The following is a 24,193-nucleotide window of genomic DNA, read 5'->3' as shown; positions in this document are numbered from 1 at the left end:
GGGCTAAAGCCCAGCGGCTGAGCCGGGTTGCCCGGCTGGCGGAACGCGACGACGGGGTTGGGCTTGTGCGACGACTGCCGGAGTGGTTTGGGAAGAGCACGAGGCGAAGATGGCCGCGGAACGACAGGACGCGTTGAGGGAGTTTGTGGCGGTGACGGGAACTGAGGAGGACCGGGCCCGCTTCTTCCTCGAATCGGCCGGCTGGGACCTGCAGGTAAGGCCACAAGGCGGGCCTTATTGGGCGGGCTGGGGACTGCGAGGTGCGGGCCCCTGACCCTTTAAGCCCGAGGCGTCCGAAGCGCACAGTCATCCCTGCCCGTCCGTGGCCCAGCCCAGGCCTTATGGCCCTGGGGGCTCTTGCTACGCGTCGCCGGCTTGGTTTTGGAGTGGGAGAACGCGGGCCAGCCCCCTCCTGTTGTATCGGGCCTCAGTTCCCCCCACTGCCTCGCCTGCTCTGAGGCGTCGGCGAGACTTAGGGTGCTATCACAGTCCGCGTGGAGAGGGGTCGCCTGGGGGCGTGACTGCGGAGCCGACTGCCTGCTGGAGGCCGCCCTTGTCCCAGTGACAAACTCCAGACTGAGGCGAGGCTCGGGATGAGGTGATCGCCCCCACCCCATTCCCCGGTTCCCTGTCCGCAGCCTGACCACAGTGGAGACAGGAACCCGACCCTGGAGTTGGCCCACGCCCCGCCACACCTAGTTGCTGAAGAAAAACTATCTGTGGAATGGTGGACTAGGTTGGTTCTTTTCACCTTTGTTAACCGATGTGTATAATAGAAGTGGTGGAATTTACTGGCAGTTCACTGGCAAGTACTAAGTGTTCTTTAAATACTTGTTAACAAGCAGATAAACTTCACTAGGGAGGGAGTTTTTACACACAAAAAAAATGAATCCCCACTGCTTAGAACAATGGTTGGCATATAAGTAATTAATTGTAGAAAAAATTGCATAAATGCTCTTGGCCAGCCTACATCTTAGGTAGATGATGGTGATGATGACTAATATTATTGAGTAGATTCAACAGGCCAAGCACTGTTCTGCTTTACATGTCTTAATGTCATTTAACTTTCGAATTTTGCAGCTGTTTGAGGATAGCTAGCTCAAGTCCTTACTAGCTACCAAGAGTAAGAGATAAAATTAGAACTCACTTTTGTCTCATTTTAATTAGAAGATAAAGACTAGCCCTTATACATATATGAAGATAGGGAAAAAGTCATATTTTCATCTCACTGATTAAGGCCCAAGAATTCTGTCTCTTGTCCCCGTTAGAGTCCCTGTCTGCTTAAGCCCCATTTTATGGATGAGAAATTGGAGACTCAGAGGGCAAGGAATTTGCCCAAGGTCACACAACCAATAAGTAGTGGAATCGGAGTTTGAACTGAGTCTGCTGATTCTACCACTACATTGCTTCCCAAATGTGTTAGATAAAGCTTCACATGCCTCTGCAGACAGTGTGAAGCCCCCTGTGCTGGGCAGAAGTATGAAACAGAAGTGCTCCTCCAAAAGTACATAGTATTATTGTCAGCAGGTCATCTCTTCCATTCTCACACTGTAGGTAGAAAAACTGAGGCTCATGTAAATGGTAGGACCAGGATATAAATATAGTCTCTCTGTCAGTTCAGTGCAAGTGTCAAGGTAACACACTTATTCCCATCAGGGTACTTATTTCTCATAAGGCATACTCAGACCAGTTATGTCCCATGACAGCTTACTGCTTTCAATGTGGCTGGTCACCTTGAGGACAGAAGCTACATCTTTTTCATCTATCGACCCAAGTGGTCTTCTTTCTTTGTATGAGTATATGCAATGTGGTGCCTGTCTAGTGAGTCGGTAAGGGACACATAGAGTCACAAGTGGTCAGAGGATTCCTGTGTTCCTTCAGTATGTACAGGGCTAAGACATAACTGTGCATAAATCTTTTTTTTTTTTTTTTTGACTCTGCATAAATCTTAATGGATTATTTTAGCTAATCTGTAGGGATGGTGGTACAGGTGCCCTCATTTCAGATTAAGAAAGGAAAAATAACAACCAAACCCCACAGTTCCTGACATCTGTCTGTAAAAGTTTGAGAGCCTGAGCACACTGCCTAGTATTGACCCTGGCTCTACTCCTTAACAACTGTATAACTAACTGAGCAATTTTCTTAACTTTGCAGTGCTTCTTTATCATCTATGAAATGAGACAATGATAGTACTAATTATATGGAGTTCTATGAAGATTAAATAAATTAACACATCCAGAGGACTCAGCCCAGCCTGACACATAAATAAATGCTTAATAAATACATGCTGCTTTTACTTCATAAAATAAGAACAAAATGTATCTTCCACCCCACTCTTCTTTCTTGTTTTATTTTCTCTTTGGTGGGTGGAATTCATTTCAGGTGATATGAAGGACTAACAGTCTTCTTACTTTCAGTCAAATTTTCTGTGACTCTAGATACCAGCCATTTTGTGTGGGTCATGTCTTGGTGTTTTGTTTCTTTGTGCTCATAGGAGATAATCTGTATTAGGTGAAGGACTGTTTCAAGGTCCCAAAGTACTGCTTCTCTGTTTCAGATCGCTCTAGCGAGCTTTTATGAGGATGGAGGGGATGAAGACATTGTCACCATTTCGCAGGCAACCCCCAGTTCAGTGTCCAGAGGCACAGCCCCCAGGTAAGGGCCTACTTCAGTTATTACCACTTAAGTGCTTCCTGCAGTGAGGAGGAGTTATTTTCTGATTTGACAGAAGGTTCAGGCTTTAATATGTGGACTAGGAGGCTTGAATTAGAAAATAAATTTAGACCAACTAATGGGGAGTAATTCCCTAATGCCTCACTCATTTCCTGCATGGAGACATGTGTGACTCTTACCTGAGTGTGGTTATGGTTCAGTCTGGGAAAAATCACAGAACCTACTTTTAAGGTATTCGAGGACCTTTTCTTTATGAAGAACTGCTTTTTATATGGAAGTTTTTAAGTAAAATCCAAAAGTCTTTCAAGGTTGCTATAGATGTGAAAGTTTAAGCCAGATGACTTCAGGAATACTACTTTGGCATTTTAGGATACCTCGTACCCTATTAAAAATTCTTATAGAAAATAAGCCTGTGTAACCTACCCTTTAGTTTATTAGGTGAAACAGTATTGATCCTTTTTAGGTCCCATTTGCACCACCTTTCCTGGGCCCTTGGCTTCCATGGCAGATAACAGTTGTGATCTATAGGATGTGACAACACTGATCTTTGAAAAGATAGGCAGAGCCTCTTCATACATAAGTGTCTGGACTCTGACTTTCCTTTCTACTTTAGCTTTTACTCCCTGGAATATATTTTCACCAGAAAATTTTATTTGGGTTTAAATTCACCCCCCAGAAAACAGAAAGAATGTTCATTTCTTTAGCATGAAATGGTAAATTATCTCTCTCAGGATACTTAAGGTTTAAGATATATTTTTTTCCTTTGAATGAAAACTAGCACCAAATCTCATTGCTCTCTTCACATCTTTCCCTGGTTCTCATCTGCACAGAAAAGAGGTAATAAGCAGTCTTTCAGTTACTTGCTTGTGACCATTTAGCAGACCATCACTAAGATATAAGATGTTGGTGATAGCACATAGTTTATTAACTGCCTTTGACATGGTTGTTAGGGTGAGGGCTGTTCTTCCAGCTGCTGATAGTGGTGATTGATTTCCTAGGATCCATGTCTTTGACTGCCGCCTGAGGACACTGTTGGGATATTAGGAGGTCAGAATTACCAATGGGGAAAGGTTGCAAGTTAGCCTCTAATGCCATCATATTCTTATATCCTCTTTTCAGCAGTCTTGAAGTCCAGTCAAGGAAATGGCTTATTAGAGCAGGGACCTAGGAACCGAACTGCGTAGATTCAAAGCCCAGCTCTACCACTTCAGAGCTTTGTAACCTTGGGCAGATTACTTGCCTCAGTCCCTTAGTTTTTCTTGTATGTCAAATGGGATTAATGGTAGCATCTGCCTCATAGCAGTTTAAATGAATTAATACTTAACATAGCATTTAGAACAGAGTATGTATCTGCTGTTTTTTTTAATTATTTTTTTAGTGTCCTCCCTTATTCTTTGTGCCCAGCTCCATTCTAGATCAAGTACATATGTTAAAACATAATCATAGAAGCAAAATAATCAAAGAAATGGAGTTGAACATTAAGCGTGGAAAAAGTAAAAGACTAGACACATATTTGAGCCCAGAAGCCTTGCTTCTCTGGTTAGATTAAGTATAAGACTTGATAATGGGCTTGGTGAAGGCAAGAGAAAGGAGGAGGGAAGGCACTTTGTTCCATCTTTGTCCTGGTCTTAAAGGAAAATGTTGACTGCATTTTTAGAGAAGCCAAAATTGTGCTAGCACCCCAGATGAATTTTGTGGGATGCCTCACAAGTGTCACAAGATACTTTGCCTGTTGCTAACCTCTCCCCATTCCTTAATCATCTTATCTACCTTTCATGTCACCACTATCTCAGAACACCATTCAATGATTGAGCTCCTCCATTGCCTCTAGAACAGAGGTGTTGAATATGAAGCCCCTGAACCCTTGGGAATAGTCTTTGGAATAAATGAGAAAAGGTCTATAAAATACCTGAAATTGTGGGAGGGGGTTGTTTTGTTTGAGGGATTTTGTGTTTTGTTTTGTTTTGTTTTGTTATTTTTTCGAACCTAGGACCTTGCATTTGCCAGGCAGGCAGTGGCACCACTGAGCTAAATCCCCAGCCCAAAATTACCTGAAATTGTAGGCACAAGTTTGTGTGTGTGTTGGAAGGTATCTGCTGGCAAGAGAGTCTGTAGCTTTGGTCAGATTCTCAAGAGTAAAGGACATAAAAAATTTGCCATTGCTGCAGCAGGAAGTTTAAATTCCTCAATAATAACAGCTATCATCACTTCTAGGCCTTTTGGCTAAGATCAAGTATAATAATAACAGCTATCATATATTAAGCTCTTAGTATGTGTATGTGCCAGACACTGAGTTAATAAGCCTTTATAGTCACATCTTTTTAGGTCTCACAACAGCCCTTTGAGGTGAATACTGTTACTGTCCCCATTTTACAGATGAAAACATGAGGGCTGAAGTTCTTTCCACAGTCACAGTAAAACAAAGACTTAAGGGCAAGACTGTTCTTCATTTAACATCTTCACTGTCCTCAAATAGCATTGCCTCTCCCTACAAACAGTCAAAGGCCTCAAGAGTTTATCCTGAGTCTACTTTCCTAGTCTTACCCTCTTTTCATCATTTCTTTAATCCTTTGTTCCAGCCAGACAGAGTCCTTTGGTATCCCAGCTCTGCTGATTTTTGGTTCTGCTTTCATCTGAACCTTTTACTTGAGTGGTTGTATACTCTTGCTCTCTGCCTGTCCCATCCTTTTGCCCTCCTTCCACATTCACCTCCATCACCACTCTTGGGCAGCATACCACAGTCCTATTCCTCAGAACTCTGGCCCCAACTCTAATTCTTTCACTTTGACCATAGCCTCATATACTGGGTGTCACCTCTCCTATGTTGACTTGAACTCTTTTTAATTTTTCTCCCTAATTCAAAGTGGGATGACTAGTATTTCAGGAATGCTCACCAACTGTCTAGCTCTGCCAGATATCTCTCTTGTGTTGTCTTAACACCTTTCAATGGAATTAGGTAGACTATTTGCCAATTATGGGTCAAGATTCTGAGTCTTAGAAAGTTGGAGTAACTCAACATCTGTGCCTTCAGATTCGAAGCCAGGGCTTTCTAAAACCAGTGCTGGTTTTGCCTACCACATGCTGCTACCTGAGCACTCCCACCCTTATTCACTGGACACAGATCAAGCAAGAGGTGATAGTCAGTTACTTTATTTTCCTTTTTCATGTAACAGAAGCTGTGCTTTGTGAGAATTTCAGGGACTACTATTGTCTGGTTTACACTATCCAGTAAGTTAGCTGATAGCCTCATGTAGCTTTAAGTTAATTGAAATTGAATAAAACATTCAGTTGTTTGCACTAACCATATTTCAGATGCTTAGTATTGACATGTGGCTAGTGACTTTCTATTTGGACAGAACAGATAAAAAATTTCCATCATCACAAAAATGGTGCTGTCACAGAACCAAAATGACCAGATTAAAAGCAAATATGATGCCAGGGATTTAGCTCAGTGGTTCTGCCACCTGCCTCGCAAGTGCAAGGTCCTGAGTTTGATTCCCAGTATCAAAAAAAAAAAAAAATTAAAAGAAGATATGATTTAATAAAGAACTTTTGTGATACTTCAGGTTGCCAGAGTGGCCTGGAGTATAGAATTGTATTGCCTAAAACTGTCTCAGACATTTTGAAAGTTGTGAAGCCCATAGGACAATGGATTCTGAAATTAGTAATATCCCCGAGACAGTGCTATAAGGTGACTGACTCTCTCAAAGCATTACATCAAGGCAGTGGTTCTTAAACTTGAGGCTGTCTCAAAATGACCTTTAGGGCCTCTTAAAACTGGGTTGCTGGGCACCCCTGCTAGAGTTTCTGAAGGTATACCTTGAGGATTTGCATTTCTCAAAGGTTCACGGGTATCACTGATACTCCTGATCTGAGGACTATACTTCAAAAAATGTTGCTCATGAATAGTTTTTAAATGTACGGCAGCATGCAAATGGCTCTACTTGCATCAGTACCCCAACTGTACACAGAAAGGCTTGGAGGCTAGTGCTGAGACTGCCTGCATTTACATGTGAGAAAATGAAGCCTTAGAGAATTTAACTAGCATGCCCGAGATCCCAGGGTAGGAGACACAGTTGGAGTTGACACCACATAGGTACATGTGAGAATCCGCATGTATAGGTTTTGTGGGGGAAGGAAAAAAATACATAGCCAGAGTAGTTTGCTCAAGCAGATGTACATGTATATATAGAAAAGAGTTTAGCAACAAGGTGATTGCTTTTTCCATGGATACTCATCATTCAAAGACTTTAGCTAGAAAACTCTCCCTAGGAAGATGAATAAGTAGAATTAACCTCTCTGTGGGCTAGTACAAATGTCATCAATTAGATCCTTTTGAACTATATTATATCCAGCTCAAGGAATGCCCAGGATGTTGTCCTCTAACTCAAGTAGGGACTGTGTCTTCCTGTTGCTAGTTGATGGAAATCCATAGCTTCTCTTGTCTCCTGCTTATCTCCTTGCAATAAATCTTCAGGACTGAGCTGGAACATTTTTACTAGTAAATAATTTCTTCCTCTTTGGCCTCAGGAAACCTGTTCCACTACCACCTGTTTTGTAGCAAAGCTGCTTTTTCCCCTCAGAAATACAGAAATGTTTTCATCTTTACAAAATGTATATCTAATAGTCCTTGAAAAATTAAACTTATTCCTTAAAAACAGGTCTAAACTAGGAAGAAGGTGCCAGTGTACGAATGTTAGAAGAGGGAATAAACTGTGCTCATACCTTTGTTTATTGTGCCCTCTGTACCAGATCCTGTACTACATGGCACTCTTTTCCCATAAATATTAATAAATATCTTTTCTTGGCTGGCCTTTAGCAGAAGTAGACAGGGGCCTTCTCTTCTTTAGTTCTGCCACCCCCATATTCATTGCATTTACATTTCTTGTCTTTCCTTCCGTGTGTGACTCTTGTCTCTGCATTTGCACATGTGGCTTTCCTGAAATGTTGTATTCATGCCCTCTCCCCTCCAGCCCCACCACCCTTTACCACCTGATTCCCTATCTTCCAGTTCTTTGGTACTAGTTAAAATGTGGTATTTTTCTGGGAAGTCTTTCTTGACATTCCCCCCCTCAGAACAAAAGGCTATCTACTTACAAAGCCCCTGGACTTTCTCTCTCACGTGGGATTTAGTGAATGATTGTTTAGCCCATCTGTGCCACTAACTATAAGAACTGGGTCCAGTTATGTTTACAGCCCCAGTATCCAGTGTAATGTCTAGCATATAGGCGTTCCATCAGTATTTGAGAATTAAATGATAAAATTGCTGGTAAGGACTGTAATTAGTTTTTAAAGTAATAAAGGCCCCATTACCCCACTTCTTGGACAGCTTAAATTAGATTCCATTTACCTCACAATAGCATTTTCTAATTTAGTCTTAATCCTGTATGACCTTGCAGAAATAAATGCTACATTTTTTTGCATCTAAACTTGTGGTGGGGGGGGTCAGCCCACTTCCAAATATATCCTCTTCTCACCCCACCAAGAAAAAAATCTAGTTCCAGTGTCCTTAGCTTAGCAGCAGATGATGGGGATTACCTTTCTTAAACTCTCCCCAAAATCATTTTATTTGTTTCTTTTTCTCCAGTGATAATAGAGTAACATCCTTCAGAGACCTTATTCAAGACCAAGATGAAGATGAGGAGGAGGAAGAGGGCCAGAGGTAAGTATTTGATGGGAGGGCAGAGCTCACAAGAAGTTTACAATAATGCATGAATCACTTAGACCAGAACACAACACATGCTTGGTTATTTACTGTTGCTTATATCCAAGAACATCACCTACTTGCTGTAGCTTAGAAGTCATCTCTGTCTCCTGCTACTTTTTTTTTTTTTTTCTTTTGTGGTATTCTGGGTTTGGTTTGGTTTGGTTGTTAGATTATAAAAACAGTATATATATTTTTGAGGAATGTTAGAAGGAGAGAAACAAACTGGTAAGAAGAAAAATTCATTTATAATGTCACAGTCCAGATACAACTATGTATCAATATTTTTAGTCTATTTCTTTGTAGCTTTTTCTTTTTATAGGAAAAAGGAATACACAAGTAATAGAGGCTTATAGATGTATATTCTCACAACCCTGTTACATACCACAACCACACATACATACCCTGTTTTTAAATTTTAGGAATGTTATAGTAAAGTTAATTTGCATTATAGGAAATACGGGCTAGTGTAATGAAAAAGTATTAATTTATCCTTTGATAATATAGTTAATATTTTTGTATATGATTCAGTCTTTGTTCTGTATAAGTATACTTCATATTATATTTTACACAATGAAGGTCAGACAATTTTGCTTTTCTTTTGTTGAATTAATGATAGGTCTTAAAAAATTCTCCATATCATTGAAATTCTTCATAAGCATTTTTAGGGCCTATAATGACTCATATGAAATGTTCAACATTTTGGTTGTTTCTAGTTTTTTACTACATCAGTGCTGTAGACATCATTTTGTATTACTCTTTGGTGACATTTCAGGTTATTTTCTTGCAATAGTTACTAGAAATGAAAATATCAGATCAAGGGCATGAATATTTTTAAGACTTTTGATCACAGCTTCCCAGCTTTGTTTGTTTGTTTGTTTAGTTTATTGGTACTTTTTAGGTGTGCAGTACAGTTACATTCAACATTGGGATCTTATACCTTTATATGACAGGCCTTGTTCTCATTTTTTTCCCCTACCCCTGCCCTCCCTTTACCCCCTCCACCCTTCCCTATTTACAAAAATTTTGTTTCCATTTTTTCCTTTTCTCATATTTTTTCTTTTCCCTTATTTCCTTTCCTCTACCCTTCCCACTTCCCTTATACCTTTAGCCCTTTTCTTCCTATTTCACATTGCCAATAATAACCATTTGGATCTTATTTACACTTTTAATTTTTCACACCAGAGAAACTATTTGGTATTTACACACGTGTCTTATTTATTTCTCTTAAGAATGTAAGAATATAAGAATATGGCCTCAATATACATTCATTTTCCTATGAGTGACTCTAGTTTCTCATTCTTTATGGCTGAGTAGTATTCCATTTTGTAGAAAAACCGCAGCTTCTTTATCCAGTCTGTAACTGATGGGCAATTGGGTTGTTTCCAAGTTTTAGCTATTATACACTGTGCCACTGTAAACATGGGTATGTATATATCAGTGTGGTATGATTCTTTTAATTCTTTTGGAAATATACCCAGCAGAGGGATAACTGGGTCAAATGGGACCTCTAATCCTAGTTCTTTGAGGTATCTCCATATTGATTTCCACAGTGGTTGCACCAGTCTGCACTCCCACCAACAATGGAGAAGCGTTCTTTTCTCCCCACAACCCAGCCAACCTTTGTTATTGGTTGATTTATTGATAGCAGCCATTTTTTCTGGGGTCAGCCTCCCAGCTCTTAAGCCAAGGCTTGGAGATTCCTTAATAAGGACCTTGAAGACCACTGAGCAGAAACTTATCTACATAAATTAAACAAGAATGAACTGGCAATAGCTACATGTCATTAGTTTTAGTTCCTTATCAGTCTTCCTCAGCCTGTTGAATGTTCTTAAGGAACATTATATAATAACTCATGGAAATGCAGCTACCTCACAATGATGTCTTTGGGAGGTGAACATAGAAATTACGTTTGTTTGCTGGGGGAGTTGTTTGCCTTATTTTATTTTTGGTTTTTTGTTTTGTTTTGAGTTTTTGTTTTGCTTTTGAGACAGGGTCTTGCTGTGTAATTCAGGCTAGCCTCGATCCTCCTGCCTCAGCCTCCCAAGTGCTGGGATTATATGTGTATCCCACCGCACCCAGCCCTTGTTTGCTGTTCATTTTGTGACCTTTACACTACCTCAGAACCTTCCTTCTACATATATTCATGGTTCAGGAATATGTGTTATTGCCAGAGTTTTACATTCCTTGATGTAATATCTAGTTCGTGAATGCCCAGCCTCTTCCACCTCCTGCCCAGTCATAACCTCCAAACTGTAACCTTCCATTATTCATATGCCCACAACTTTCTTGGCATCTCAGTATTTAGAACCTGAAACAACACTGTTATCTTTTCCCTACCAAGGCCTGTGCTTTGCCTCACATTCCATCATGAATGCCAGGATTAAGAGCTGAGAATAATTTATACTAGTCTTCATGTCCGAATTTGAGGACATGCTATTGCTTAATTTTGAATAGGAGTTATAAGGAAGCAGCTACAAGAGAACTGGTTTTCAGGTTAAGGTAAAAAAAAAAAAAAAAAATGCAATCTGAAGCCAGCCTTCACCCATTATAAAACCTGATGTGGATATCTTGGAGCTTGTATTTGAGATTGGAGTTTCACCAGCCTTCTCCAGTATCATCTCAGGGCCCCCAAAGTATGTCACAAGGATGGCAAGGTGCGGTGAGTCTTGGGGGAGCTCTTGGTGCTGTGCCACACACCACCTCACATATGTGCTTTACTTTGCTTGTTCTTTTGCATACATCTGCTGATTTGAATCTCACGGCCCTGACTTAAGGAGCAGGTAGGTAGGGCATGTGGTCCCTCCCTCCCATTTCAAAGACGAGGACAGTGTACAGAACAGTGCACTAGTATATCCAGATCACACAGTGGCAGAGCCAGGACTGGAGCCCAGCTGCTTGTACTAACCATGCAACAGCCACCATTAACTCACAGCTACTGAAACTAGCAGCTTCTGACTAGAATCATATTCACTGTCTCAGAGAGGCACTGGCATGCAGATGGACAATCCCAGTTCTGATGCCCTCCTGCGCTGACATGCTCTTGTGCGTGACTGGAATGCCCTTCCCCAATCTGTTCAATTGATAACCTCATCCTCAAGACTCAGCCCAGAGACACATTCCTAGGAGACCTTGGCTGTCCTCCCCAGCTCATTGTGCCCAGAGCCTTGTGCCCAGAGCCCTGTTACTGTATTCATGGCTTCTCACATTGCATTGTACTGCCTGCCTTCTTACATGTCTCCACAAGTAGCCAGTAAGTTCTTTAAAGATAATGCATTGTATCCTTTGCTTCACTGTGTCCAGAACCAGTGGCATACTTTGTTTTCTGTGTGCATTTGGTGTTAGAAGTATGTTTTCTACACAGGTTTTATGCTGGGGGCTCAGAGAGAAGTGGACAGCAGATTGTTGGCCCTCCCAGGAAGAAAAGTCCCAACGAGCTGGTGGATGATCTCTTTAAAGGTGCTAAGGAACACGGAGCTGTAGCTGTGGAACGAGTGACCAAGAGCCCTGGAGAGACCAGTAAACCAAGAGTGAGCATTAAGGGTCATTGCCTGTGCCTGTAGTGCTCAGGTTCCACAGTGGAGAATGGGGCCTCTTCTACTCCACTGGTGACTGTTTTTCACTTGCTCACTTGGTCACCTATGCACAAGACTAGTGTAGTTTCTCTTATCCATTAACATGAAACCATGATTGGGGACAGAGTTCTCAAATCCAGACCTATATCCTAGATGCTAAATCTGAGTTTCTGTCTTTGGAAATCAGAAAGTCTTTGATATTAATCCTGCATCCAAATTTTTATATGCCGTATTTAAATTTTACTAGCAACTGTTCCCTTTAGGTGGGCATATTATGTCTTCCAGGTTTCACTGCCATCTTGGCCACTTGATTTATTTACCTTGTTGCCTGACCTTATGAGCTCTGAGTTTGATACTCAGAGAAAGCACATCTAAGTAGTTAACAAGCTTGATCAGGATCCCTGTCCCTTTATTTACCTAAGATGCATCATTGTATCTGAGTTACCTCAGCATCAAATGTTTGTGAACTTGTCTTTTAAAGCCCTTTGCAGGAGGTGGCTACCGTCTTGGGGCAGCACCAGAGGAAGAGTCTGCTTATGTGGCAGGAGAAAGGAGGCAGCATTCCAGCCAGGATGTGAGTGTACTTCTGCCTTCTTTGTGGAAGCTTGTGGATTGTTTGTTCCATCCCTTTTTCAGAAGGTGTTGATCACATGTGGTACATGAACCAGCAATCTGTATAAGAAGGGTCTGTAGAAACATTGCCCTTGCTGTGATCTGAACCGGGGACCTTACAGGGAAATTAGAGGCATCTTTCATCTCCCTGGGAGAAGGTACAAGGGAAGGTTTCTCAGTGTCCCATGAATCTCAGGCAGAAAGGCACAGTATATCTGGATTCTCTAGTGATGTGGGCATAGCTGAAGAATTTGCTCTCAGACCAACAGAAAAGGCCTGAAACACAACCTTTTTAGTTTTCTTTATTATTGTCTAGTACTTCTTCCATACTTTGTGACCATTTATTTGTTTTTTGTTTTGGTACCAGGGATCAAACATGGGTCCTTGCTCTTGCGAGGCAGGCGGCTAAACCACTGAGCCAAATCCCCGGCCCTTGACCATTTATTTGTATAACATTATATGTTTTTAAATTACTTTGGGTTTTATTCGAGAGTAAAGTCAAGCAAGAAAAAAATAAAAATCCTGTCTACTTGTGGCAGCAGTTACAAATGCATTAACTTTTAGCCTTCTTTTTTAATTTCTTTTCTTATTAGTACATGTTTGTAGTACATGATTACGTTTCTTGTGGGGAGTTAGTACATGTACATAGCACATCTCAGTTCTTTTTTTTTCTTGGTTTGTACTTTACCTCAAATGAGAAAAACTATATGGTATTTAAGCTTATGTGTCTGATTTGTTTCACTTTATATTTTCTAGGTTCATTCGTTTTCCTACAAATGTCTCAAATTTGTCACTATAGCCCATTACTATTCCATTATATATAGATACCACTTTTTGTTTATCCAGTCATCTGTTGATGGTTATGCAGGTTGCTTCCATGATTTAGCTATTATTAATTGTGCTGCTATAAACATTGGTATGCAAGTGCTGCTGCAATATTACTTAAGTTCTTTGGCTAAGATACCTAGCAAGGAGATAACTGGGTCATATGGAATTTCTAATGTCAGTTCTTTGAAAAATTGCGATACTGACTTTCATAATAGTTGTATTAGTTTACATCACCACATCCACACCAGCATTTGTTATTGTTGATTTCCTAGTGATTGCCATTCTGTCAGGAGTAAGATGGAATCTTAGGGTTGTTTTAATTTGCATTATTTGTGTAATGGCCAGAGATGTTGAACATTTTTTAATATATCTGTTGACCATTTTTATTTTTTCCTCTATGAAGTTTCTGTTCATTTCTTTTGTCCATTTCTTGACTGGATTTTAGGTGGTTTAATTTTTTTGTGTTCTTTTCATTTTGTAGCTATTAGTCCTCTGAGGAGTAGCTAGCAGAAGGTTTTTAGTCTGATATAATCCCATTTGTTGATTCTTGCTGCTATTTTATCTTCCAGGTTTAATGTTTCTGCTTTTGGGGGTTTTCTTTAATCCCATTCCTGCCCTCCCCTTATATCCCACCCCATCCCTATGTATAAAAGCTTTGTTTCCATTTTTTTCCTTCTATATTCACTGTTTTTTCTTGTCCCTTCCTTCCTTTCTTCCTCTCTCCTCCCTGTTCCCCTTCCCATTTCACAATATCTATTATACATTTTAATCCTTATTTCCACTTTCATTTTCTCACACCAGAGAAACAATGCAGTATCTAAACCTGTGTGTCCAATTTATTTCACTTAGGAGTATGGTCTCAAGGTCTATCCATTTAGCTATAAATGGCTGAAGCCCATCTTTCTTTGTGGCAGAGTAGTACTCTTATGTTTTCTGTTTTAATGTTTAGATCTTTGATCCATTTTTATTTCAATTTAGTATATGGTAAGAGATAAGGGTCCAGTTTTATTTTTCTGCACACAGATAACCACTTGTGAAATAGGCTATCTTTCCTCCGATATATACTTTTGGCCTCTTTGTCAAAGATCAGATGGTTGAATGTGTCTAGTTTGGTTTCTGTATCCTTGATTCTATTCCATTGATCCACGTGTTCTTGTTCCATTATCATGCCATTTTTATCATAATTGTTTGTAATAAAGTTTGAAGTCAGGTGTTACTATGCTGCTTGTTTTGCTCTTATTGCCCACAGTTACTTTTACAAATCTGAATCTCTTCTGGTTCCATATGAATTTTAGGATGGTTTTCTCTGCATCTATAAAGTATGCTATTGTTATTTTGATTGGAACTGGATTGAATCTATGTAACAATTTTGGAAGTTGGCTATTTTAGCAATATTGGTTCTGTCTATCCAGGAACAGGGGACATCTTTCGATTTTCTGATGTTCTCTCCAATCTTTCTTCAGGGTGCTGTAGTTTTCTTTGTAGAGAAGTCTTTCACTTCCTTGGTTAGATTGATTCCTAGATATTTCATTTTTCTTTTTTTTTTATCACAGTAACATAGTTGTTTATTATTAACAAGGATTATGTACTATCCATAACTGGATTGCTATACTTTTATCCAGCTGGCAGTGCAATAGATTTGTTTATGTGTTTACATTTGTTTGCATAAACACATGAATGATGTGTGGTACTATGTGTTTTGTTTTTCTTGATACTGTGAATGGCACTGTTTTCACAATTTCCTTTTCATCCTGTCCATTGTTGGTATACACAAATGCTAATGATTTTTGTGTGTTGTTCTTGTATCCTGCTACTTTGCTGAAGTTTGTTATTCTAAGAGTTTTTTGGTGGAGATTTTTGGGTCTTTGTATCATGTCATCAGCAAATTATGACAATTTGAGTTCTTCCTTTTATTAGGTACACCTGTCATTTCTTTCTCCTGCCTAGTTTCTCTAGCTAATGTTTCAAGTACTATGTTGAATAGAAGAGATGATAGTGGACATCCTCCTCTTGTTCTGATTTTAGAGAGAATGCTTTTAGCTTTTCCACATTTAGTATAATACAATCAAGCTTATTTGTTATTAAAAATGAGCAACTTAAAATTTTTCTTAATGTCAGTAGAAATTTAATTTTTGTTTTCTTTATATTTCATTTTTTAAATGGCCTGTGTTTTATTTTTTTATTAGTGTTTATACGATATGTTTACAATATTGTGGAGCTTTTAGCCTTCTTAAATCTTGTCTTTTTGACCTTTTCTTTTTTGTTTTGTTTTTTTTTTTCCTTGTCTTTTCAGTACTGGGAATTAAACCCTGGGGCTAGGGCTATACATCTCCAGCCCCTTTTTTTTAAGACAAAGTTGCTAATTATTGCCCAGTATTACCCAGGCTGGGATCCAAATTGCATTCCTCCTGCCTTGGCCTCCAGAGTGCTGGAATTACAGATGTGTGCCACCACACTTGAGTCTGTCCCTTTTCAGGGAATGTATATAGGAATTGTTGCTGACAGAAATTATAGGTACCATTTTAGGGTTTTTGTTTTGTTTTGTTTTGTTTTTGAGGCAGAGTCTCATTATCTTTTATAGGTTGGTCTCAAACTCCTGGGCTCAAGTGATCCTCCTACCATAGCCTCCCCAGTAGCTGGGACTACAGACACATTACCATACCCAGCTGTAGATAACATTTTTAATAACTACAAAATAGTCACGAATAAATGAGTTAGAACACTAGCTACATACCAGACACACTTGCAACCATATAGATTAAGGAAAATATAGCTTCAATTGAGTTACCTGCTCAGAGCTACCTTGCTTATGAGTGGCAATAACAAGATGCAAACCGAAGTCTCCTTAAAACACTGTCCATGCTCCTAACATGCCATATCACCTTCCTGTTTTAGGTTAATGCATTCTTGGTTGATTGTTAATTGATTTCCCTTTGCATGAATGTGTGTATATGTATGTCTGCTTGTGGTTTAATAATGACAGCATGGTAAAATAGTAAAAACTCACTAATTTGCAGGTTCAAGTTGGTGTGTTTTCCAGGTTTGTGGCTCTATTAACTGCTTGCCTCTTATTGTCATAGGTTCATGTTGTGCTGAAGCTCTGGAAAAGTGGATTCAGCCTGGACAATGGCGAGCTCAGAAGCTACCAAGACCCATCCAATGCACAGTTTCTGGAGTCAATCCGCAGAGGGTGAGCAGACAAGTTCTCTCTCAATCCCAAATTAGTGGATGAGATGCCAAGTTAGAAAGGAGGAGGTAGAGCATTTTGTTATTTGAGAAATAAAAATTTTGAAACAAATTTAGCACAGTTGTGATACAGATTTACAGATCTACACCAAAAACTGTATTCATTTTTCACCTTTTAATCTGGGCAGAGCTAAGTGGTCAAATAAGAAATAGGTGTCTGCAACTGCATAAAGAAGATGTGGTTTTTCTATAAAATGGAATATTACTCAGCCATAAAGAATGAGAAAATAGATTCATTCATAGGAAAATGGATACATATTGAAGATATACTCCTAAGTGAAATAAATAAGGCACACATGTGTAAATACCAAATAGTTTCTCTGGTGTGAATAATCTGCAATAATACAGAAGATCCTAATAAGATTACTGACACTGAGAAATGGGAAGAAAGGAGCTAAAGGTGTAGGGAAGGTGGGACGGGTAGGGGAAGGGTAAAAAGGGAAAAGAAAAAAATGTGAGATAATGAAAAGATGGAAATAAAGTGGTTGTAGATGGGGAGGGGAGGAGGAGGTGAAAGGAGGGCAGGGACAAGAGGAAAAAATGAGAACCAAGACTTATCATGTAGAGGTACAAGATCCCAACAATGAATGTAACTGTACTGTATCCCTAAAATGTACCAATAAACTCAAAGCTGAAAAAAAAAGAAAAGAAATAAGTGTCTGCCATATCTGAGCAAGCAGAAGAGAAAGTGGAGGCAGCCACTGCAGTAGCCAGCTCCTAGTAGTTTTCACCATTGGAACTGAGAAGTCTCTTCTCTCACCCCATCACTGGCCAATGTCCTGCTTTCTGTGAATCCAGCATTGCCTTTTCCCTTGCAGGGAGGTGCCAGCAGAGCTGCGGAGGTTAGCTCATGGTGGGCAGGTGAACTTGGATATGGAGGACCATCGGGATGAGGACTTTGTGAAGCCCAAGGGAGCTTTCAAAGCTTTCACTGGTGAAGGCCAGAAACTTGGCAGGTAAGAAGCAGCACCATTGAACCCCAGATTATCAGTCCCACTAGACAGGCCCCATAGACCTTGTGTCCTCACTAGGGATACTTGTTGACAAAATAGTTCAGATTTTATTTCTATGGGAAGGATGTGAACTTTGGAGTTAAAAGACTCAAGGTAAAGACCCTCCTTCATTTTGTAGTTTTGTGACCTCAGACTTGACAGTCTCAGTTTCCTCAGCTATAAATTGGGACTAATGAGAGCCTCTACTTCCTATGATTGTTGTTGGAAAGAATAAAGGAACTGATACACATAGAGTACTGCCTTTGGTAAACAGTAACATAATTGGTGCTTGGCTCATTAATCAAAGGTGTTCAGGGAAGGTGTGAACTCCTTGATGACTTAAGGTCTAAATTGGTACTCAGAGGGATGAGAAATCTCAGAATTTCCCACCCAGCCCAGCCACCTAGTAGTATTCCTTAGGATCCTAGAAAGTCGAAGACACTTTTATGTGCAGGCACATGTTCCACCATTGTAGCAGCTGAGCTGCACTCATCTTTACACTTTAGTCCTGCCTGACGTTCTTTTCCTTTGGCTTTTTCTGCCTATATCCTTTGCCATTGTCCTCTCTTCTTACTTCCATCCCCTGTACCAAGTCACGCTTGTCTTGTATTCAAACTCCAACTGGATCTGATTGACTAATATTCACTGATAATCTGTGATGAACAGAGTTCTTCAGCACATCCTTGGCTAGCCTCGGGCAGGCTGCCTTCTCTCAAGAACCTTCTCTCAAGGCCATGACCATGGCCATTGACATCTTGTGTATTCTTCAGAGGGAACCATGTATGTGACAGGTACTCAACATTTTCCCCTTGCCAGGAAAGTCCAGATTTTAGAGGAGAAGCTGAGCCGGTTTGGGCTTGGAGCACTGCCCCTTGGCACATATGTGGTAGACTGGCAGAACCTGGGCTTTCTGACTGGCACTCCTGCCCTCAACATAGCCACTGACCTTGCTGTTCTCACCACCCCTTGCAGGGATTAATCTTTGGTCTGCCAGCAGATCGGACCTTTCTTCTTGTGGCTGATTCTCCAGGAATCTATCTCCTGCTTCCCTGTTAGCTATTTATGCCTCCTCAGAGCAAGGGTCAGAACTCAAGGCATAAGAGATCAGTGGAGTGTGACCATGTAACCAGTGTAGCTATCATCATTTCCCTTCCAATGGGGCTTGCTGGCTGGCCCAGAATGGCCATACTCAAAATGAGTGTCCCTGTCAGCTGCAGTGAGCTTTGTAGACACTTATTTTTTTGTTTGTTTGTTTGGTGGGGGGGGTTGTTTTGTAAATGTAAAATACTAGAAAAGTCAGATAAGAAATAAACTATTTCTAAACATAATACCCAGAAATATTCAGTTATTATCTGGAGAATATACCCTTCTAGTCTTGTGTGTGTGTGTGTGTGTGTTTGTAAACATGCTACTGTGTGTTTGGATACTTGTCCTTCGAAGGCCCATTGTTAAGAATCTTTGCCCCCAGCTTGGCACCACTGGGGGTATTGGAACCCTTGGAGCTAGGGCCTAGCATGACATACCTTTAAAGGGAATTGTGCATCCCTCCTCCTCTTTTCTTTTCTGCTTCCTGGCCATGAGGTAAGCAGTCTGCTGTGCCAGGCACTCCCCAGTATTATCATCTGGCGTGCCTACCAATGGACAGAAAGTAATAGGTCCGCCCTATTTTGCACTGGAACCTTCAAAACTGTGGGCCCAGATACACGTTTTAAAAGCCACTCAAGTATTTTGCTATAATGGTAGGCAGCTGACTAATGTACATGTTGTTTTATCCCCTGCTTTTTTAGTCAGTGAAGTATGGCTATCATTTCATATCAGTACATGTATTTTTACACTTTCATTTCTGTGCTTATGTGATTTTGTTTCTCATAGAAGTTCTGTAATTCACCAGTCCTTACTAAAATATATAAGCAAATTGCCAGTATTATTAACATTCCAGTGAATATTTCTATAATTAAATATCTGTATACCCTGTAATTTGGGCTAAAGGTAAAATTGCTGGCTCAGAAGATCATCATGTTTATAAAATGTTACCAGATTTCCCTCCAAAAACATGGTACTGGGTAACAGCATTTACCTCCACTCCAGTTATAAGGGAAGGTTCTGAACTCAGTCCTGCTGTGTAGCCCTCAAACTCATGATCCTCTTTCTTCTGCCTCCTGGTTGCTAGGGTTACAGGTGTGCACACTCATGCAAACAACTCTTTGTTTTACACAAAAGCACTGAAGCCCTACAAAGTGAACTTGCTCTCAAGGCCATAGTGCTAGTTAATGGTAGAGCTGGAACCAGGTGGCATGCAGTGCTGCTGAAAAGTTTCTGCACACTTACTATCCTTAGTAACAATGGGTGCCACATACTGGAGTGCCTATCCTAAAAGGTAGGAGTGGGTGGAGACAGGATCTCCATTTTCAAAGAAGGAAATGGAGACATCAAGACGGCTAGTAACATGCTAAGGATCACAAGTTCCTAACTGATAAGTACATTAGATTCCCCCAGGAGCAGGGGAGAAGACTGAGAAAGAATTTTCAATATAAGTATTAGTTCCATAAAGTAAACCATAGAAAGCAAAGCTTAACAAAGCCCTGCCTGGTGGGAATACATAGAATAATACATATGGGGAGAAAACTGTTGCATAAGTAAAATTTTTAGAACTGGTCCATAGCATTTGCTTCTCTTTTCTCATCTATAAAACAGATAATCCCTATCTGAAAGGGTGGTCATGATTCAAAGAGGCTATATAGAAAGCCTTCTAGGCAACACTGGAACAAAGTAGAGTAGATGTTACACCTATTTTTCCCCTCCTTCATCCTACCTGAACAGATATTAGCTTCTTGAAAATAACAGCTTCTTCCTCATTTTAGGTCTTACTGAAACTGTCATCCCTTTCTGGTAGGCAGTAGCTTCATTAAATACCTGTTACATACTTGGAATTTTAATAAACAGTTAAGGGATCAGATTCCTGTAGTATATTTGAAGAGTTGAACTAATGTCCGTAAATCTAGTAAACAAAGCAGTATTAGCTGTAAGACATTTACACGTGTAGTCTGTAACTTTCCACTATTTTCAAACTCTAGAGGCTGTGATCACATAATTTATCTGTGTATGCCAGCCCACATTTGAGTCCTACTTGGTATGATGCTGATGTACCAAGCAGCTTCTCTTGTAACACACAAATGTGACCCTCATTCTCTATTTCCTAATACCCTAAGATCTTATTACTCACTTTCACAGAAAAGGATACTTACTTTGCTTTTATGCATTCTAAACAGCATTTCACAAACTGGGATCCATAAAATACACTTTTGCCAGGACACTAACAAGTGTAAAGGGCAGGCTCTGGTTGTTGACTAAGTTTGCCTTCACTGCATAATCTCTTGAGACCTTTAATAATCTTTAGTGCCCTTTGCTGCTGCTAAAAGTGACATTTCTCAAACCTCTCTGGAGATGTCTCAGGGAACTAGGGTCCTATGAAACACACTTCGGAGAATATGTTCAGTTCAATTTGCTACAAATACCCTTTTTAGGCCATAAAAATCAGGGGAAGGATGAGGCAGAGAAAATGATAAAATTAGAGGCTTTGGGGGAAAGTCAGCAAACTGTTTAATAGCCCCTGTCTATAAAAGTCTAGGCCAGGTAAGAATGAGACAAGTGGGTGTTTGAAAAGAGAGAATGTTGCAAACTGTTGTAAATTGGGAATTGTGTGCATTTTGTGTTTGTCCACCACCCCAAGTACTACTCCTTTAACCCTTAAAAAAGCTGAGTGAGGTGGGTGGGCAACCTTAACCCTGTTAAACGTCCTTGTTACTACCCTTGGTAAAACTATGTGAACCTGAATGATTTGTATAAAAGGTCACATGGAAGTCACACAGTCTTGGCCCATATCATTCTAAAATTGAGCTCTAACCACTGGCAGACTCCGTATCCTCTTCACTGTATGAATCCCTATTCTACCTGGCCTTTGGCCTTCAGGAAGTCTTGCCGTCACTCCCCCGCCCACCCACACACGCATAGTTGATACATGAATATGAGACATTCCCATGAGTGCATGGGGATGTAGTTCGGAAAAATCCACCACAACAAGTTGCCTGCCAAGTTGTGCCCAGACTTCTCAACTGTAAATTTGAAGTGCTCCCCTCAGTACTTCATAGAATGTGACAGTCTTGCTCTTAGGTGCTACAGTCTTGTTCCCTGTCTCTCTAGCCTCACACTTCCTGCTTACAATCCATGCTCAGGTAAGCACATGAGGAAGAAGATTAAGTCCCTGACCCAGAACTCAGGAAGTGAGCAGCCATACTTGGGGTCTGAAGTAAACTCTTCAGGACCTTTGAATCCCAGAAGGGCAGGGATTCAGTAAGTCCTGATCATTGCGTTAGCAACACCAGACACAGGCGAGGCACACAGCAGATGCTCAGTGTGAAGGGATTCCCTGCTGCCAACTGTAACGTTCTCTTTCCTCAGCACGGCCCCCCAGGTATTGAGTACCAGCTCTCCAGCCCAGCAGGCGGAAAATGAAGCCAAAGCCAGCTCTTCTGTCTTAATCGATGCATCAGAGCCTACTACCAACATCCAAATTCGACTTGCCGATGGTGGGAGACTGGTACAGAAATTTAACCACAGCCACAGGTACCTTGCATCATCTGGCCTAGGTTTCCTAGTAGTATCTGAGACATTTGCACACCTATAGGTCCTCCGTCCTTCCAGAAGGAAGACAGAGAGTTTGCAAGTTAGGTGCCTTTGAGTCCTGTTTCCACACTCTGTTAGCATGACCAAGGACTTCTCACATCTCTCCTGTGGTCCCCTTGGTTTTTTAAACCACTAGACTTTCTGTTCAAAGGCAGTCTTTTGCTAAAGCCTAGATACAAGAGGTCAAATTAGAACTGCTGTGGTTTAAGGCACCACAAGAAGAGACTAATGGGAGAGGTGCTGGAGCATTGTCACTAGTAAAGATACTTGACAACTCCTTTGTCTAGAACAAGGGTGTTTAGCCAGTAAACACCTGTGGGACCAGTGAATGGTTTGGCACTCCTTAAGTGTTGACCAGGTTCACCATAAAGGTGTATATCAAGCCACTAGTGTGAGCCTTGCTCAGACTTCTCCCTGAGATGGAGTGACCTGTAGTTACTCATTTCAGTTTCACTTCTCTCAACAACCCCAGCAGGAATGTTGCTCAGCCTCAGACTGCATGCATTTTGCACAAGGACCACACTGTAGATGGCATAGGTCTCAGAGCTTGCAAGCAGAAGGAAACATTCTGTTGAAGGAGTCTAGGGACAGTTGCTTCCAGGTGACTCCATTCTCATGATTAGCAGAGTCAGGGCATAAGCAGTGTCGAGAGAGGGTTATTCTTGAGGAATTAGTGATAATTTGAGTGCCTCCTGGGACAGAAAAAAGGACATGTCTGCCCCTGTGGAATTTGTGGTCCATAAGGGGAGGCAATCCCAGAATTGTGTGCTTACAAACTTGATCAGTGCCACAAAAAGGATGTCTGTACCAGAAGCAGGGTAAGACTTCAGAGGAAGTGGCATTCCAGCTTGAGATGTGGTTAGGATTATGGAAGGGGGAGGCAGGAGAGTGGAAAGAGGGACCCAAATGGGGAAGGAAGTGTAGCTTAATGGGAATTAAAAGGAGGGAGAAGAGAATGAAGGGAAGGGGTGCGAAATTAGATAGGCCTTAGGACCACAGTAAGGAAAATAGAGATTTCAGCAGGGGAAGGACTGGCCTGATGTGCTTGCATATGATGGCCTTGGCTATTCATGGTGAAACTGGACAAGGAAGAGATTCATGTTCATCCTTCCAAGGGTGGGGGTTGTGGGCATCAGAGATGGAACTGCTCACCCGCTCTCACTCCCTCAGGATCAGCGACATCCGACTTTTCATCGTGGATGCCCGGCCAGCCATGGCTGCCACCAGCTTTGTCCTCATGACTACCTTTCCGAACAAAGAGCTGGCTGATGAGAGCCAAACACTGAAGGAAGCCAACCTACTCAATGCTGTCATCGTGCAGCGGTTAACATAACCGCTCAGCCTTGGACCATCTCCTTCCTGTTTCTCTTGAAGTTGGCAGCCATGCCCCATGGGGATCACCCCTCCTGCCCCTGTGCATACCCAGCGCTCCAGTGCCGCGTCTCCTCTATAGCTCTGGGTTCCTAGATTTTGGTTGGACATTTGTTTTTTCCTTAGTTGCATTTCCTAGGTTTTTGTGAGGATCAATGGACTTTCAAGGAAAAAAATAAAAAAACCAAAAAAAAAAAAAAAAAAAGGGAAAAATGGAAGAAACATCACCAGCATGTGTATGGAAACTTTCCCCCTGGAATAGACCTTAATTGCCATAAAATGTTATTTATCTTGGGAGCATGGCAGGAACCTTTTTCCATTCTCTGCACAAAAATAACTGGCACACACAATACTTATTCACTAGCATGTCCCTTCTGCCACCCCCAAAAGTATGGAGGATGGAGGATTCTCCCTTTATAGGGAAGGAAGAAGAGATATATGGAAAGAGGCTCTGCAGCCACTTGTTCCCATATGAATATATCAGCCCAATACAAATTACAGTGGCAAAA

General features: G+C 41.0%; 1 protein-coding gene across 2 annotated transcripts; it reads left to right on the top strand.

Annotated features, from left to right (window-relative positions):
* Nsfl1c (NSFL1 cofactor) lies at positions 1-23,849 on the top strand. Of its 2 annotated transcripts, XM_010612890.3 has the most exons (10): positions 1-214; positions 2,558-2,655; positions 8,261-8,335; positions 11,155-11,160; positions 11,742-11,907; positions 12,434-12,526; positions 16,473-16,582; positions 17,457-17,594; positions 22,089-22,253; positions 23,484-23,849. In XM_010612890.3, the coding sequence occupies exons 1-10, from the start codon at positions 110-112 to the stop codon at positions 23,644-23,646; spliced, it is 1,119 nt and encodes a 372-aa protein (XP_010611192.1). In that variant the 5' UTR covers positions 1-109; the 3' UTR covers positions 23,647-23,849. The 2 variants fall into 2 exon arrangements, with proteins under 2 accessions (XP_010611192.1, XP_010611193.1); XM_010612891.3 differs by lacking the exon at positions 11,155-11,160 and having other exon boundaries at positions 2-214.
* The last annotated feature ends 344 nt before the right edge of the window (positions 23,850-24,193 follow it).

Source organism: Fukomys damarensis, unplaced genomic scaffold (genome assembly GCF_012274545.1).
Source record: "Fukomys damarensis isolate Sample0158 unplaced genomic scaffold, DMR_v1.0_HiC HiC_scaffold_22, whole genome shotgun sequence".
Lineage (NCBI taxonomy): Eukaryota > Metazoa > Chordata > Mammalia > Rodentia > Bathyergidae > Fukomys > Fukomys damarensis.
The sequence above is the reverse complement of the archived record's forward strand: the minus strand, read 5'-3'. Positions and strand labels throughout refer to the sequence as shown.

Coding starts and splice junctions, on each gene's coding strand:
- Nsfl1c (XM_010612890.3), top strand. CDS start 110: ATGGCCGCGGAACGACAGGACGCGTTGAGGGAGTTTGTGGCGGTGACG. Junction 215..2,557: donor CGGCCGGCTGGGACCTGCAG/GTAAGGCCACAA, acceptor TCTCTGTTTCAG/ATCGCTCTAGCGAGCTTTTA. Junction 22,254..23,483: donor AAATTTAACCACAGCCACAG/GTACCTTGCATC, acceptor TCACTCCCTCAG/GATCAGCGACATCCGACTTT.